Genomic DNA, 18,772 nt, shown 5'->3' with positions numbered 1-18,772 from the left:
GCTGACTCACTGTTTTACAGAAAGTAGCATTTATTATCACATTGTATCCAAGCCGTATGTACTCACATAATGTTTCACATTCATTAGCAGAATCTTAGCTCAAGCAGGATTTCTTACCTGAAACCAACTGCTGGCCAGCCAGTCCTACAGGGACCATCCCAAGATTATTCATAGCAGTGGCCCAGGCTGTTGGGTCTGTGACTGACATGGTGAGGTGTGTTGCATCGATAGCTATACTTCCCAGAGCATCAGCTGCTGCAAACAAGTCAGAGAGTTTTAGTGAATATAAAAATGACAGTCTCCAGGCAAAGATCCAGTTTAGTGTGTACTGGTTTAGAATAGCTTTTAATTCCTAAGCAATGTTCTTGACTGTTTAAATAATGTTACTAAAGCAAGATATAAATGCAATCATGTTTCATTATTATTATAAAAACAAATACAATAAAAAACAGCGCATACATGTCACTGACCAGCATTTGGGCAGACGTCTACGCACATTACTATATATAGTCACATACACAGGTTTAGATATATTCTACCTACAATCTTTGGCTAAGGGTTATAGTTAAATAAAAACCAGAGTTTTGTTTAATTACCCGAGTTTGAAGGACTTGTTTTCTCAAATACCTCAAATGTAAATAAGTGGTGGAAAATCTGTTCCTAGAAAAAAACAGTTTGTGTTTATTTCACTGATAGAAGGGTATGTTGGTGCACACTCATTAACCTGCATCGCGTTAAGAGAATCTCTAGGCCAGGGGTGTCAAACTCTGGCCCGGGGGGCAAATCTGGCCCCCAACAACCTTTTTTTTGGCCCCCAAGGAAATCCTAAAAAAAAACTGCAGCTGACCCGCCATTGCATTGAAATAGCGCCGCTACTACAATTCCCGGCATCATTCGCGTCTATAGACCTGCGGACTCTCTGCCTATGCGTGGCCCCGCATTGGACTGTTTTATAGATGCAAATAACACCGGGAATTTTAGTAGCAGCGCTATTTCAACGAAGAGGAAGTTCCAGCGGCGGGCCACTCATTAGATTTAGCCCCAGATTAGTTGCGTCTGGCATTTCCAGCACTGTCCTCAGCTGTACTTTTCCTTGCTACTCCAAGGCATGGACTTGAATGGCTGGATTTTCATAGAAGAATATTGGTATTATTATTGTTAGCCTGTGCAAAAAGGTTACCATTGAAATTTAACTAAGAAGGCTACAAATAGAGAAAGAGGCATACAATATTATTATTTCTATTTTTCTATTAAAAGCTTGTTCTAGAATGAATGTGAAGCAAAACCTCTGTTTCCATATGAAAAGGGTTTATATCAAATGAGAAGGAAAAATTTTCCTCAATTTTTTTCAATAAATTTCAAGGTTGGCCTGCGACTTTGCCTAAGTTTTTAATTTTGGCCCTCTGTGTATTTGAGTTTGACACCCCTGCTCTAGGCTAAACCTTTTTTTTTTGTATGGAGTAAGGGAGAGGAAAACATGTTGGCTACAGATGATCTTTAAGGCAGTCTAATAACTTATGTGGGCTGTCTAACAGACCATAATGCATGTAGAATTTCTGGCAAAGTAGCCGTTGCACAAAATCCCCACCTGGGACCTCTGAAATGCTTCATCAGAAATCACAGTGATCTTTAAAGTACAACGGAACTTTTGGAGTGAAACTTTTTAGATGAAGATATCTCAGACATGGCTTTTTTGTGTCTGGAATAATAAAGCTTTGATGTCCAATAGACATAATATGAGTGCTTCTGACTCTTTACTAATAAACTGTGTTATGTGCCTGGGTTTAGAATGAACCTCTTTACAACTTGTGCACCTAACTCACACTTAAAGAAGTGGCCTAGCATGTCCCCTTTTTTGCAGCAAATACATGGCAGAACATATAACTCTTCCTAATCTAACAGCTGTTTATTCTTGTGTGTGTGTACCTGTTGTACAGATTTCTCTTCACTACCTGTCTAAGTGATTACTGCCACTAGGAAAGGACATAAATAGTACAATAGATAGCAACCTGGAAATGGCTCTAACAGGTCCACACTCTACCCCAAACATGCACAAAATTTGAAATGGAGTCTGCATTTTACTTGAATTTATGTTTATACTTAGGTTGCCATATAGTGTTAACATTATTAGGCTACTTGATTGAAAAACATTTTTCTGATCTGATGATAAAGCAAAGAAAAATATGAGCAAATCTGTTCTATGTACTGGTTTAATAACTGCATATATATGGGTGGAAGTCATAATCAGTAACCTGTGACTTTCTTTTATCAGCTACTCCGAAATGGCATATCTCCCATGATTGCTTTCACTGTGTCCTACAATGCTAAGTACACTGTCAACATTGTACAAGGCAAATTATTTTATGCTTGGAACCAACCTTGTCAAATATGACATATCAAATGCAACAAACACTGACTGTTCAACCAAGATTATGTGATGACAAAAGAAAGAGGAAAAAGTTACATTAGGTGAATCACAAATTGGAGTGCATCAAACTATACATACACTGATTTAAAAGGTGGCATTATTTCACTAAAGTCAGTCGGTAAATGAAAATGACATGTAACAAACAAACTCAAATTGGTCTGGAAAAGTTTGAGTGTCCTTACTGTGCTTAAATGATAGTATAAATGTTAAATGTAGGCTAGGTTCACTAGCAATGCATCTCAGTTCACCTGACAAAAACTAAACTGCTGAAAAAAAAACAGTGAATAATTAAGAATACGTTTTAAATGGTAAATTCTGCTGGCTGCCTTACTGAAAGGGTGCCATTACCTTTCAATCTGAAAGTGTGGACTATGTCCCCCTTCCTATGATAACACATACAAAGTGCACTTTCCCTATAGAAAAGAATGTCCTCTACATGATGAAACGGATGTAATGTCACCAGAAATTCAAGACTCAGACTCTTCTATTTTGTTGCCAAGTGTCTGGGTTGCTGGGGTTCAATGCGGAAGCTAATTGGAAAACATGGAATTCAAAGCCAATGGAGATGGGAGAGGCTCAGTGTTAGGGTTGCTAAGATGGAAAGTGCCAAGGGTACGAACTATCTTTTTAAATAGAGCAAAATGCCTGAGAATAAAGAACAGGTCGATTTCCTAAACACTTTTTGAGCTTTGTGTACTCACAGTAAAATTGCAGGGCTCAAGTCCAAAATGCAAATAGCAATGTCACAGCCTTAACCTCAGTGGCAGAGTGGAGATATTTTTAAATGTCAAAAAGGTACATTTAAAAATACCTATTATTTTAAATTTTCTGCCTGGTCCCCCCTCCAGCCACACGCTCTCACTGCCTAACCTAGTCGGCATCTGCTTCACGTCCCCCATGTTCAGACGCAGGGGACGCAGATGCTGGCTGGGCATCGCCAGGGGTAGCGGATGTTGGGCATCATTGGTGGACACCGTGGGAACGTGGGGACCAGGTAAGACTTGAAACTTCCTGGCGATTCCACCCCGTGATTCAGGGTTACCGCTTTTGGTATGGATAATTCAATCCGAGCCACATTCAGTGTTACCACTAGGGAGGGTAAACAAGCCACAATGGCTTAAAATTGATATGATCTAGAAACAAATGAAAATAAGGTTAATAGGCACCAGGACCTGATAGATTACACCCATGTGACCTCAAATATAGCTGAGCTCTGTTATTTCAAAGCAATTGTTTCTAATTTTAATAGACCCTTTAATCACTGCCATGGTGCGAACAAAATGGTGTAAGGCCAATGTGGTTTGTATCTTTAAAAAAGCAAGTCATTACCAAGTAACTACAGACCGGTAAGTTTAACCTCTATAGTAGGAAAGGTGCTAGTGAGTGTGATAAAGAACCACATAGAGGAGTTTCTGCTAGAAAATAATTTAAGTGATAGTCAGCATGGATTTATGACAGGCCCAAGTTGTCAAACAAATTTACTCTTTTTTTTAAGTTAGGGTCTATAGGTTTAGAAACTTCAATCTGTAAATGGATAGAGAACTGGCTTAAAGACCACATCCAGAGAGTAGTGATTAATGATTCATACTCTGAATGGTCTAAAGTTATTAGTGACGTACCCCAGGGTTTAGTGTTGGGAGCTTTACTGTTTAACATCTTTAACATAATATAGAGTTTGGGATAAAAGTACAATTTATGTGTTTGCAGATGACACCAAACTATGTAATGGCATTAGGTCCATAAGGGATGTCTATAATCTACAAGCAGACCTGGATGTATTGTTTGATTGGACAGCCAGGTTGCAAATGACATTTATTATAGATAAATGCAAAGTTATGCACTTGGGGGCAAACAACATGTATGATTCATTTTGTCTAAGGGGAATACAGGTGGGGGGTGGGGGCAGAAATGGAAAAGGGTCAAGCTGGAATATCTAAAACTAGCAAAGAAGTTTCGTGTATTAATAGAGGAATAGAGAGCAGAGATTGAGACATAATCCTGCCCCTGTACAATGCATTGGTCAGACCACATCTGGATTATGCAGTACAGTTTTGGGCATTAGTTCACGAAAAGGACATTGTGGAATTGGAGAGAGTGCAGGGAAGGGCAACTAAACTAATAAAAGGAATGGAAGAGCTCAACTATGGGGAGACATTAGCTGAACTGAATTTATTGGATTGTTGAAGCGTTTACCTGACGCTGGCACATCTGCTTCCAGCATGTGTGCAGTATAGCCCGATAGACTTTTATGGGGCCAGGAGACTAGTCTGTACCCCAAGCTCATAGAAGAGTTTGCAGTTTTACTGTGCATGCACAGGAATCAGGATCCATATGAAGAAACAATAACAGTGCTGCTGCTCTCCTTTATTTTCCAGCAAACTCTGCACATACCAGCAATCACCTCCAGGACAAGAAATTTCCTGGGATAAATAAACCATTTGTGGCTCTTTTTAGCAGTTAATTTGACATGTAGGAGCCATGAAAATTATTAAGTGACTTCCTGTGTAAATTTTTGGTATCTGGAGATTGCTGCAGATTAAAGGAAAATGGCAGCACAGACACTTAATGCTAGGTCCACTCTGAGTCTTTGGGATAAACTAAAATGGCACCATTTACTGGCACAGTAGTGGCAGGCAGGTAATAAGATTGTATTGTTATAGATGACTCTGTGACTCTTTAGAATAACAACAGCCATATTGAGTGGGAAAAAAATCCGTAATGTTCCATGCAGCAGAAGTCTGTCCAGTGCAGGGGCATCTGTAATTACAGCTTCCCATGAAGGCACAACTCACAACTCTGCTGAAAACCACCTCTCTCCACTACTGTGCCAATCTCTCCCAATTCATTTTGAAAGGGGAGAATGACAACACTTTATAATGGTCACAGCAGGTGTCCAGACCCAGTAATTCAAATCACAGAAGTACCCATAACATATAAAGAGACAGATGGTAAACTCCTCCACATCAATTAGAAACTGAAATGTATTGGACTAACCCTTAAATGTTGTTAGATATAGCAGTTTTTGTGAATAATAAAAGCACTTTATAGTCAAGAAATAATAACAGCTTCTCTCTATAGAGAATGTTATGGAAAGGTAACCATGCTTAAGCAGTATATTGTTTACCATGAAATTTTTGCAAAATCCTGGGAAATAGATTTTATACAATAATACAGTAATATAACATTATTAGGTAGTAAAACTAATGTCCTACCTGTAGCCATTTTTGCAGGGTCTTTCTGCTCAGTGCTTTCAACTATGGATACAGCTCTTAAAGCATGGTTATCATTCTGAGACATGAAAGCTGTTTTGGTAATTGAAGAGTCTACTAGCAACTTGGTAAATTCTAAAGGAAAAAGAAACAGAAAAAAAGAAAACTGCACATTGATTAAAAGCATAGTGACAATAAGCTAAAGCAACTAATTTTTCAAAGAAAAAAACTTAGATGTAGTTAAAATGTTTACACAATTATTCTAAATACAAAGCAGACCTTGTTTAACCATCTGATGCATTACAAAAAGTAAGAAATATTACGGTTTCAGGGGTCTTGATAATCCAATTTATGTGCTAAATGGTACATAAAAATAAATGATAGATATTATCCTAAGGTCCAATTATTTTGCTCTCCTAAACTGAACCATTTTGCTTTTTTTGTAGGAACCAGCGCTCCTCTCTTCGATGCCTTTGATCTGGACAACTGCTAATGAATTGGTCACATGACCTCTATGGAAGGAGAGGAAAACCAATTAGGAAGAGTTACCGATTAGCCAGTTTTGCCTAAACGAAAATCCCCCAACCCCCACAGCAGAATCCAATCCACTGCTCAATTTGTAAACCCAAACAATTAACTTTTTTTTTTTTATATGTTCGCTGTCAACACATCTAAAGACTGGTAAACTGCATTATATATTTTTAATTCTGGTATTTCGATCTGCTTTAAAATTTGCCATCAGCTAACTAATATCACAAGCATTTTCAAGTGTATTTTTTATGTTGTGTTTGGGAAAAAAACTTTAGCTTGACCTGTTTACATTTATATGCAATAAAAAAACTATGTTTGCATTTCTGCCGAATTATGTGAGTTTATGAGCTTAAAACACAGACAAATAAGCTGCCCGATTCATGAATGTGAACAGCCATGATATAAATCCTTAGAGAAAAAGGGAAAGCTTCGATTTAAGAGTAAAAATGACAAATAAAAGCAATGAGACACTGACGCGCATGCCAAGCAGCATTTCATGACACACAACACAATCAATAGTCTATGTGTTTAGAATAATCCCTCCAGCTAATAGTGCCAGGAATCTGACATTCCAAACGTTGTCATTCTTCCCAGAATGGCAAAATTCTGTGCCTGTAGAATACATGAAATTGCAACTTCATATTCAGTGTATAAAAAACACAATGGTAATTATGCAGCCTCATACTGATTATGATTGCAACCTTCTCATTTTTGAACCCTTGGAGCATCCTTTCAGTTCCAACATAAGTCAGTGGACAGAAATACTTTTCATTTAGATAACAATTATGGTTTGGCTAACAATACTAACATATAAAAAGGCAGACACAAATAGGATGAGGGCACAGTGCCAAAATATAAATGCAGTGTCAATGGTATATATCTCCTGCCAAACAGCATGGGCCCAAATTACAAGCTACAAATTTGCACCTGGAACAGCAAGTTTTTTACATAGATGCCGAGAGGGAACACACACATACATGTACACACACACAGACACATTTATACAATATGTACACACACACACACACACACACCATCAACATGTGCTTAGTAAAGCAGTGATTTAAGATGAACGTTGAACCTTGATAGCAATGTATGTAGTAGCTATGTGAATAATGATATACAGGTAAAAAAAAAAGTTATCCTTGCTATTAATTCTCTTTTCATTCATACATTTTGATTATAAAACTCCTAATGATCATTCAGTCCTGAGAGTCTTTGAAAAAATCCTTCAGGTATAGTTTATTATGAGTTCTGACAAGTCTTGCTTAAATATGTATACATCCCATTACAAAGCACAGCGGGGATATTTCCAAAAGTTATAAATTAAATGGCTTTATCTACCAAGGGAGCGCATTAATCTGAAAACTCAGCTATTAAAGTTTACTTAAAATTCTAATGAAAAATGTTCAGTACTGAGAGACTTCATGAACTAAAATAACATTGCAGCTGCTGCATGGTCTCAGAGTAAAGGTCCCCTATATATGGGTTCCTGTGCCATGATTACAAGAAATTTCCATAAGAAGAGCCAGGCACATTATTTAGTTGTAAAAAGACAGGAATCTTAAGTTATCAAGTTTTTAAACATGATTCTAATGTCAAGATGATAAACAGCTGATATAAGTTACTGTACTTCACGTTGTAAACATAAAAGTATCAATACATTAATATAACAAAGTATATGTAAACCCTGACAATTAGATGTATCTAAAAACTTGAGTGTCCCTTTTCTAAGAGACCATCTATATTCTATATATACATAAAGTTGTATATAGTTATAGCTGCACCAAAGGTTTGTTGCTATCCAAGCATAAAGAAGACAAAGGAGGGTGTTAAATCCATACAATTAAATAATTTTTATTGCTTAATTGCACTTAAGTTGCACAGAACCTAAATTCCCTAATAGATAAATTGTGCTTCCATTATACAAATATTGCAGAAGAACAATGATCTGAATTCACCACATAGCTGTTTTTTAGCCTACAGCATGGTCCTGATTAGATTTTAACAGAATCAGTCAAAAAACAAAATATATCAGTAGGTTCTACTGAAAGCCATCATTCCTACAAAACAGTTTGCCTGCCCTATGATGCATTGGTAGTCTACCTAAAATATTGGTTCATCCTATCCATGTTAAGGTACGGAATGTGGAAACACACTGCAGCCTAAACGAGAGTGTGCAAGGTATAAAGGGAAGGAGAAGACACAGGAGAAGTATAATAGGTACATTTTATACCCACAATAAACCCATCATGAAGAAGAAAGGGATCGTTTCTTCGGAACTAAAATACTTTCCTCAAAAAGAACCTTGATTCATGTCTTTAGCCATAATGAACAGTTTACAACATATACATCACAGGTTGGAATCACATTGTGTGCATTGTAGAAGATCCAACTACTTGAAACTAATATACAGTAATGTGTTAATTGGTGTTAGGTTGAATAAGTGATTTCAGCAAAAAGTTTTATTACTGCTGAAGTATGTGGGAGGACACATCACAGTGTATTATCTGCACAGACATTTTCTTTATATTAGAGGCTTCAAAGAAAACAAAAACAGATACAATACATTTAAATAGTCTTTTCAATTACCTTTTAGCAATCATGTAGAACAGTTTAGCTAAATGTAAAAAATGTATAGAAGTGTGTAAATTTTGTAAAAAGAGGTTTCTATCTATACTTTGTAATAATGTAAGTACATTAACTAAATACAGACACGGGAGCTAAACCCTGCATTGCAGCGTTACTGCAATGATTGTGCAGTATGATAATGTAAGATAATAACAACGCACTTGCAATTTATTAAAAGTTAATGCGTACAGGACATTACCACAACATACGCCAACAAATTTGGGGTTACAGCAGTTAATGTGCTGCAGTGTCATTTATTATCAATGTCTCCATAAAGCTAAGGCAGATGTGTCACAGCACACCACGTGGATGTTTTTTTTATTCTCAAAACCCCTGTTAGGTTGCTGGTGCTATCCAGGGGTTTGTTTAGCCTTTTATACTGCTTTACTTTATTTTTCTACACAACAGGACACTTTGCAGTTTACAAAACCTTTGCACTTTAGTCTGCTGATGCTATGAGATTCCTAATCTATCATAAAATTCATAACGCAGTCAGAGAACTACAATGCCCAATCCAATGTCAGTCAGCTCCTTTATAATGAGCAGTAGGTGAAGTAGTAATGTTAGGATTTATCCTCCGCTTCCATGCCACATACTTACCATTTCACTGGGCATTCCTCACCAAGATCTGGCAATCTGTCTTGAACTTAGCAGTAATTAAACAAGCAATACCGTGTGCAAGCCTATTCCAGCTACTGGTACTGCACATGCTACTCAGTGATGGTAAATATACCTTGCCAAGAAAGAAAACTTTCTGCTATGAACTGGTCAAGTGTCATTAAGATGCCCGGGTAAATCAGTGACACACTTGTCTGAACATAATCAGTTACAGCCACTCTGATAGACCTTGAAGAAAACTACAAAACAGAATGTAACCAGTGTAAACCAGCAGCAAATTACCATTTAACATATGTATCTGGAAGGTCACACTTCGCAGTCTTGTTACTTTTTAATCGAAGGTGTTGTTAATGAGGTCATTGCAACATGGAAATAAGGAATTTGGCTTTTGGCAATGAAGGAAACGGTTTAGAAATTCAGTGGCATAATAGCACACCTGGCTGTAACGCAGATTTTATAGCATATAAAAGCACAAAATATCTTAATTAAAATAAAGAAAGATGGTAGATTAGACATGCATTGTGTCTGAATCAACGAACTACACTGGCCAAGGTTGAAATATTTGCTTTCAAACACTTTTTACAGCTATTAAGAGGCCCAGAGAAGGCAATCTGGCATGAAACACAGACAAGCAAAGTTCTTTACTTTAAAATTGACTTGACTTGTAGCACAATTATGCTGCATACACCTGCTATACAAATCTTTTCCTTTTCTATAAATGATCCCCAAAAGTCTTCATTAGCTGAACCGGCTCAACCAGAACTGATTAAGACATCAAATCTGTGTAATACTTAAAGCTGAGAAAAATGAAAAAAAATTACCCTTGCATTGGGGTGGGCCCTCGGCATCCTAACTTGCAATGTGAGGCGTCTTGCATTGTATGTGATGATAACAGAGCATGAAATGTATCTTAGATATAAGGAGGAAGCCCATGGGAGCGATGATTAGGTCAAAGAAAATAGTTTTTACTAGTACACTACTGGTACATTACTGGTACACTAGAAAAAAATGAGAACATTTTCACCCCCTAAAGTGCTGGCATAATATGCAAAATACTAGGTACATTTTAATGAAAATAATGACAATATATAAAAGCACATGTATTGCTGAAAAAAGAAACAACTGTCACTAATCACAAGGAACCCAAAAATTACATATAAGTGGTATTTACATTTTTATCCAGAAAAGTAAACTTACTCCAGTAATACAGATTTGTATTTTTCTTGAAAAAAAGTAACAACATTATTTTGATGAAAACGTTCACCATTTTCCAGTTTGGCTGATATTCCTAAAAATATCACCAAAGCCCACAACGGAGCTTTGTAGTGTTTTCAAATCTGGTGATAAGTTACCCGATTTAAGTGAATTTAGTACCTCAGTTCTTCCTTTTATAAGGCTTTTCACCAGGAAACAAAACCTGTTCCCCCTTCGATAAATCTGTCATTCTAAAAGAGAACCAGAAATATGGAGAAAAAAAACTAGGCCCCCAAACCTTTTTGTAAGAAAAGTTATATGTACAAAAATGATCATTGGTTTAGTTTAAAAGTTCTTAAGAAATTCCTGCAGTTAATCATGTAGATAAAAATAATAATAGAACATTATCATTAGACAGTATGTGTGGATTGCTGTAAGGGGTAGAGTTAAGTAAAAAGCTGGCATTCACATATCACTATCCAAACAGACTACAGCTGCTCTTCAGTACAACCAGTTTTTCTGCTATGATCTAAACAAGGTAGAAAAAGTGAAGCTGTATAAAAAACGAGCGACACACTTTTTTGAGGAGACAATACTATTTATGTGCCTCTCAAAATCTACAAAGACCTGTTCACTTTAGAGCAAGCAACGTTGTTCTTTAGATGTCCCTCTTTTTAGTGTCCATGCCAAGTGAGCGGTAGTAGATTGCCTTGTTACAAAGCTATAGAAACAAAGCATGAGGGACATCACACTGTAAGCCATTGTGGTGAGCACAATGATGGAGGTCTCCTGCTAATTTGTATAACATGGGCAAACTGATTTGAGGTTATCGGAACAATGTACAGAGTGACTGTTTAAGGATGTAACATCAAACCAAATAAAAGCGCAGACAAGGAACAGCGAAAGAGAAACATGTCCAGGTAATTGAAATGTGAGAGCGTTTAACTCCTTCTCTGCAAGACAAATCAGCCTTGCATGGCTTTGAAAACAAGAGAGAATACATTAAGCACATTTACTGGTGCTAAAGTCTAGATTAATCCCTCTGTCACACAGCTTGCATCTGTTATGGAAAGTAAAACTGGAATGGATAATTATTTTAAGTCTCGTTGGCTGAACATATACATTGGGGCTGCTGCAGCCTGTGCATTCTAATTTGTCACTTAATCAAGCAGAACTGTGTAAAGAATGCTTTTACATTAAGGAAGAGCAAGCAGTAGCTCCAAGGCTCCGCCATATTTTGCTATACTTCTAGTTTTCAACATTTGTCCTTAGAAAACCTCTTGGAAAGTGTGCAAAAACAATATACGCCTTGCGGATGACTTACCAGCTGGAACAGTTTAAGGCACTTCCATCACATGAAAGATAACAGCATATATGTTTATTATGTCTACTCAGAAATTGGCTGCAGGACCTAAAGTTATCTAATCAATATGACTTTATTTTATCATTTTATAGGACTGGACAAATTTCTAACATGCTTTTTACAATGCAGTGTAATAAGAATTTGCCACCAATAGAGTTTTCACTCCAGATCATTTATCAAAGTCAATAATACAAATACTTGGGCGAATTTTGATATAAGCCAATTTCCTAATCATTATGTCTTAACAATGTGAGAAGAAAAGGATTAAATACATATAGGCTCGGGAAAACTGCAGCACAGAATATACCCTCAATGAAAACCAATATGGCATCCCAGAAGAAAATAATTTTATAATTTTAAAAAACAGTGCCGATTACTGGACAACTGTGTCCCAACTTGTATTTCTTTTACGATTTCAGGGAAGGCATTATGTGTATACAAGGTATAATAATGGGGGAGGGAAGTGTAATAAGTGATAGACCAAGTAGCAAAGATGCAGTAGAAGTAACAGGCATTCTTAGTAGTAAGGAAGGCACAAAAAGACAGGAACCATAGGTGTATTCCTATTATATTAACATTAAGACAATCTGAGTAAATAAAAATTTCACAGACCAAAACATAAGTAATGCCTCCTCTGAGCCAGGTCAAATCCATTGAGAGCAGCTTAAATACAACAATTTTTGCAGTGCTGCTATGGACATTTCCATTTCAGTATAAATAGATAGGTCCAGAATTAATGTTGCTTCAAGAACACATAAAACATGTATCAAGATCAAGTTAAACTGGAACATTTCTGGCTGTTGAAATCTTCGGTTATATATGGAAAGGACAGATACTTTATTCTCAAAACCTACCAAAAAAAGCTGGTTTTCCAATAGGTGCCTCTAAAAGTATATAGGGACAAGAAGGTAACCAATATGTTTGTAATATATTTACAAAATTTATACATATAATACACATAATTATGTAACTATCTTAATGTACAGCTCTGCGTAATATGTTGGTGCTATATAAATATAGTATAATACTAGTAATCTATGTAGGTACCAACTATCACTAAACCCTTGATCCATGATTAGGAATAGTGGAAAACTTCAGAAAATCCAATTTTCCTTTCCAATGACTAGACAATAATTAAGGAATTGTTACTGACTACAAAGACTTCAACCCACATGAACTGGAACATGGCAATATGTTTTTTAACTTCTATCTGAATAATCAGATCCGCCACGTTTTAATCAGGGTATTGCATCTAATTGTGTTTATAGGGCAACTGAATATTATGGTCAGGAGAAAGTGTATTTTCACTGAAGCATATACACAAAGCTTTCATTGACTAATTCTGCAACACAATAAATTATTCTGAATACAAAAAGGCAGCTGATACAGACTACAACATACCTGTAAATGTCTGTTCAACTTCAGTATCAGGAGGACTAAACCTAGTCACCCGAGCCATCATGCATCCAGGAAAGTGTTATGAAACTATTTCTATTTAGTTTCACAAAGCCAAGAAAAATGTTAAGCAAACTTACAATCAGACTCCTTATATATTCCCATTTTCTATGGGTTAACTGTGGTTGCTTTGTGCCTGTCAGATCTGGCTCATTCACATACTTTCTTGCTTTATTCCTTCATGCAGAGTGCTCCTTGAACTGAGGGCAATTACAGCACCTCCTCCGTGAGACCTCCCTGAGGCAGACTAACATAAAAAACATGGCAAGGTTAAGGACGACAGAGGACTGTCGTGTTCGTGTCGAGGAGATGTCTTCCTGTAGCCATGAGGCCTAGAAGACGTACAAGAAGCTCAGATTTGCTTGTATTCCAAGGCTTTGTGGGTCATTGGAAGATTACTGCACAGTCACACTGTTCCAACATGTCCCACAAATTCAGCAATTTCATCTTTTCTGCAGCTGTTTGTTTATTCAGCTGACATTGTGCTGCTAGAGGGTTCACAGGATTACTGGATAAATACATATGAAGTACAAACACATCCCTACCAGTATTATCCATACTTAAAATTATGTAAAAACACAGAACCTCACTGCTGCATGTACATAGCCGTAGTTAAAGTTATACTAGTAACAGATTTATTTTTGTTTGGTAAAGTGGACTTTCAATTTCCCCCTGCAGCCGAGTTCAGGGAAGAGAATGGAGCACAATGAGCCAATCTGTGTGTTGTGGTACAAGTAGAATAATTACAGTTAAAAGAGAAGAGTCTGCTTCTCCTTTTAGTGTCTAGTCACATGGTGGGGTAGGAGAGAAGACCTATAAGTGAAAGTAAAACTGAAGCATGCAATCTTCAGGTTCCCTCCCTGGCTACATCCCACCTTTGGACTTTCTACCAAGTAACAGAGTTGTTTCCACCATCTTTAAATAGATGGAATGATCTCATCCTAGGCAAATCAACTTTATTGGAGAAAAAAGACTGCACACAATCTTTATTGTATTTTGTGGCATATCAGCAAATTTATCAGGCGAACATATAGTTAGTATATAGTAAGTCAAAAGGCCTGGTGCATCAAAGTTTTTCAAGGCTGGAGTAGATGATGTGGGTGATCTAGCAAACCTGGAATGGATCTGGTCCAGGATTGAAAACATTTGCTAACAAAAACAAATGACTTTTAATAAATCCATTCCAAGTTTGCTGGATCACCCAGCTTCACTGCTAAAAGTGCATTCTCTCCAGGCTTGGAGACATTTAATAAATCAGACCCAAAGACAGATGTTTTGACAACAAAAATTGCCTATAGACCACCAACTGTTCCTCTGAAGTAGCCTTGACGATATTTTCAATATCGTAGGTAAATAAATTATTTTCTTTTCTATTTCACTTTACAATTTTTTTTTCATTCCTTTTCCAAGGAAAATCAATACACACAACAGTGTACATTATAAAACCCAATTTGAAATACCAAAAAAAAATATCAAACAAATTTAAGCAAATGCTAGAATGACATTCATTTATGGCTACAGTAGATGTCAAGCTATACTTTTTTTATCATATTTTTAATTTTTTTGCACATACAACTGTTTCGTTTAATAAAAAAATGACAATATTGATTTTAGGTATGACAGCTTTCTCTGACCCATTTCACCATAGAAATAACCATTTTGGACCAAATGGAAAACAGCTTTTGTACTCTTTTTGTTTAAACCAAACAAAGCACCATTATACAGAACTCCTACAAGTCAATAGACTAGTAATTTTCATCATCTACTGTGAGATTTGATAAATATCAAAGTGTGTCAAAACAGAACAAATTTTAAAGTTGTTTTCTTAGCACAGGCAGTGCAATAGCAGATGTTTGAAAAGCACATGCTTGTCCCAGCCTCCTTTGCTTGTGGCAGCTTCTTAATAAGAGTCAACTTTGAAGTATTCATCTAAAAAGCTGTCTTACTATACATTTACAATTAGCATAAGGCTAATGTGCCGATTAAAAGCACAGTTAAAAGAAGGTTTTTCAAAAATGGCACACTTTCCCAAAAAGAAGCCAGAAGCCAGGTGAAATGATTGTGTAGCAGTTTGGAAAATTTTTATGGGACAAATAATGCTTCCTATTACTCATTAGTGTAGCCTAAAGTTGCCTAGCCCTTACCAGAACATTGGGTCTGATTGATTAAAGCTTAAATTATCACATCCATGCATTTTAATTGGGTATTAGGCTATTTTCATGCAGTACGGTTAAAAAAAAAAAACATGAAAAGCACATATATTAGCACTGGTTTAATCATATATTACTTTAGGCTAGTATCCTTTATAGAGAAGACCAAGATTGCTTGCCCAGTCCAGTTACCAGGTTTTTCTTGTACAATTTTCCTGTACTTCCTGTCTGGTTCAGGTAGTGGATATAAATCTTCCCATTTATGCCTTAGAAAAAAGATCTTACCTTTTCCTCATCTTTGCATAACTAGCTAAAAAGATATGTCCAAAAGTGGTTTGTTTTTTTGCTGAACCCACCAATCTGTTACTGGATAATGATGAACCCATCTCTCAGTCATTCTGCTTTTTCTTCCCGCATCCTCCTGACATCACATAAACTGATTGGTTTTTTGTACTGCTTCTTCCTCTCACACTGCAGCAAGAATCTGACATCAGGCCAAATTTAGGTACATATGCTGCACGCAATTAAAAGATATATTTACTGATGTAATAATGATTACAAAGTCAAATTAATATGCCTAGAGTTAAGCTTTAATACAAACAGTCAGTATGTTTAAATTCTAAAGTAATAAAGATGTTCATCTAAAATAATTCTGTATTCCTAAAACAGCTGCAGAATGCATTGCTAAATAGTTATTACATTTTATGATGTTCTCTCTAAAACATGATGTGCCGTTGATCTAAATGTCAAAGAAACTTCCTTTCCAAAGTCATATCTTCATAAAACTATCCCATCATAGGTAATAGGCTCAAGTGAAAAGGACACTCAGTTAGTGACACTGTAACAATAATATATCATTTGTGTGTCATTTGAAACTCTGGAACTCCTCAGACCTCTTTGATCTGTACTGAACAGAGAGTTTCCAGTTGCTGCTTTTACTCAGTAAAAGACACTGTACAAGAAACAAACATCACGCTCCTAAGACATCTGTGTCTCTTGTCTAACATTCGGTTTAGATCAGAGATTCTTCCTGCTAGCCATGCACCGTGTTTAATGTCCATCTTCTTCAGGTCCAAACTCAGTCAAAATATCATGTAGTACCTTTCTGGTGCTTGGATAAAAAACATATCTATTACAAAATGAGTTCACCTGGATTAAAAACAAAATGTCATAGCAAAGATTCATCACAAATAGGCCATACTGGTATAAAGCTCTATTCTCTACTTTCTTATGCTGTCTCAAAGATTTTCTAAAATAGCAGAAATAATTAATACAAATACTGCAAACAATCTGCATTAATGCTACAAAAATGGTTTACAGTTTCTAATGATGAATATACAAAAAGGGCATCTATATTTGTTTATTGTATATGTATACTGAGACTGCACAAAACAAAGTGTAAATAGGCTTCTTTTAACTAGGGGAGATTCTAGAACCTCCATCAACCTTTCTCCCTGTTGCTGATTTTCTCTCACTTTGGCCTTGATTTCTCAAGTTCTCCAAGGCTGGAGAGAATACACTTTCATCAGTGAAGCTGGGTCATCCAGCAAACCTGGAATGGATCTGGACCAGGATTGAAAACATTTGCTAACAAATAGCTAATGACGTTTAGGAAATCCATTCAAGGTTTGCTGGATTACTCAGCATCACTGATTAAAGTGTATTCTCTCCAGCCTTGGAGAACTATAATAAATCAGGGTGTTTGGGTCTGATTTATTAAAGTAAGGGAATAGCTCCATAATGGAACCTCCCACATAGCAGTTAAATGTTCTATACCCTTCCCCATTCTATCCAAACTTTTAAAAAAAATTGGGTAGAAATATATTTAGTACTGAATAGATAAATCTAGTATAGAGAAATATATTAATCTAGACAAAGTGTGAATAGAAAAAGAGCTAATTTACCCTCAAAAAACAAAAAAAGAAATTATATATAAAAAAAATCAAAATTAAACGCGGTTATAAGAGGTTGCATTTGCAAGCTACATATTATACCTTAGTGAGGTCACTTGATGTGTGTTCCTTGTTACAAAGGTATTAAAGAAGTAACCAATTAAAATTATCCAGGATATATCATGTTACTATTCCACTCATATCAGTATGTGTAGAGTAACTTATAGCCCTAAATGCAAGTAGAACTACTGCACCAGTGATGTGAAAATCAGCACAAATAAACATTACCTGGAACTTTTTCATCATGTACATGTTATGTCTAATACATTCTCATAAAGAACGAAAGCTCAGTAAAAGGACTTGCTAATAATTTATTTACAATCAACATTGGTAATACAGCTAAAATAAGAGAGATGGATGAAAAAGCATATTAGATTAGAAGGTAAAAAAATAATGAAAAAAGGTCTGCTGGGGACATCCTTCATTGACCAGATACAATGGTAATTTAAAAATAGCTAATAAATGTCTTGCATATCTGGGGAAGAACATTCCTAAAGGTGTCTTAAAATCTATAAACCTAATTATTTGCTTTTCTTGGCCAGGACAGAGGCTAAACTCCCCAAATGAAACAGACTTAACATTCCATTGAAAAAATAGATCTTCTTCGAATGCCATTTGTATTAAACAGTCTGTTTTGTATTGCCCTTCCTTGTAAAATACTCCAAGGACTGAATAAGTCTTCATAACTAAATGACAATTCTAAATATCATTATAATACAGTGGTACCTCGGTATAAGTCCACTTTGGAATAAGTCCAACTTGTTAAAAGTCCTGTTTGAACCCGAAAAATTTTGCTTAGTATACAACATTTTTGCTAAAACTTGTATGGGTCAAAATAAGTCACAACACCGCACACTACCCTTATTTACCTCTCTTGAGACAAAGCCACAACTGCCCACAAGTGTCAGTAGGCCAGTTGCTACCATTCAGTGAACAACCCGCGCTATAACTTTCTGTGAATTACATAACATCTCCTCCTCCTCCCTTCTCAGCACCATCCTAGTAGGCACTCGACTCTTCTCAGCAAGGTAAAGTGAGGTCAAATTTTCATTTATTTCATCTAATTGCTTTTGTATTTATGTATTTTAGTATTAAGCAGTGTTTAAATTATTTCATACAGCCCCATCAATGTATAATATGCCAATAATAGGATTTTTCATGGGAATGGATTATTCATTTTCCTTTTATTTCTTATGGGAAAAATGTGTTTGGTATAGGTCCTGTTTGGTATAAGTCCAAGG

At 36.2% G+C, this 18,772-nt stretch overlaps 1 protein-coding gene across 4 annotated transcripts in view; it reads right to left on the bottom strand.

Annotated features, from left to right (window-relative positions):
- ENOX1 (ecto-NOX disulfide-thiol exchanger 1) overlaps positions 1 to 18,772 on the bottom strand; it is a 303,768-nt gene that overhangs the window by 109,145 nt on the left and 175,851 nt on the right. For 3 of the 4 annotated variants that reach the window (XM_072410174.1, XM_072410189.1, XM_072410181.1), the window contains 2 exons: positions 5,641 to 5,772; positions 118 to 255 (listed from right to left, as the gene is read on the bottom strand). In XM_072410174.1, the coding sequence (XP_072266275.1) occupies positions 118 to 255; positions 5,641 to 5,725 (223 nt within the window). In that variant the 5' untranslated portion in view covers positions 5,726 to 5,772. The remainder of the gene's footprint in view (positions 1 to 117; positions 256 to 5,640; positions 5,773 to 18,772) is intronic. The other variant, XM_072410197.1, reaches the window with a different exon arrangement.

The sequence above is a fragment of the Pyxicephalus adspersus genome, chromosome 1, assembly GCF_032062135.1.
Source record: "Pyxicephalus adspersus chromosome 1, UCB_Pads_2.0, whole genome shotgun sequence".
In the NCBI taxonomy this organism is placed as follows: domain Eukaryota; kingdom Metazoa; phylum Chordata; class Amphibia; order Anura; family Pyxicephalidae; genus Pyxicephalus; species Pyxicephalus adspersus.
Note: the sequence above shows the minus strand (reverse complement) of the source record. Positions and strands in the feature narration are given on the sequence as shown.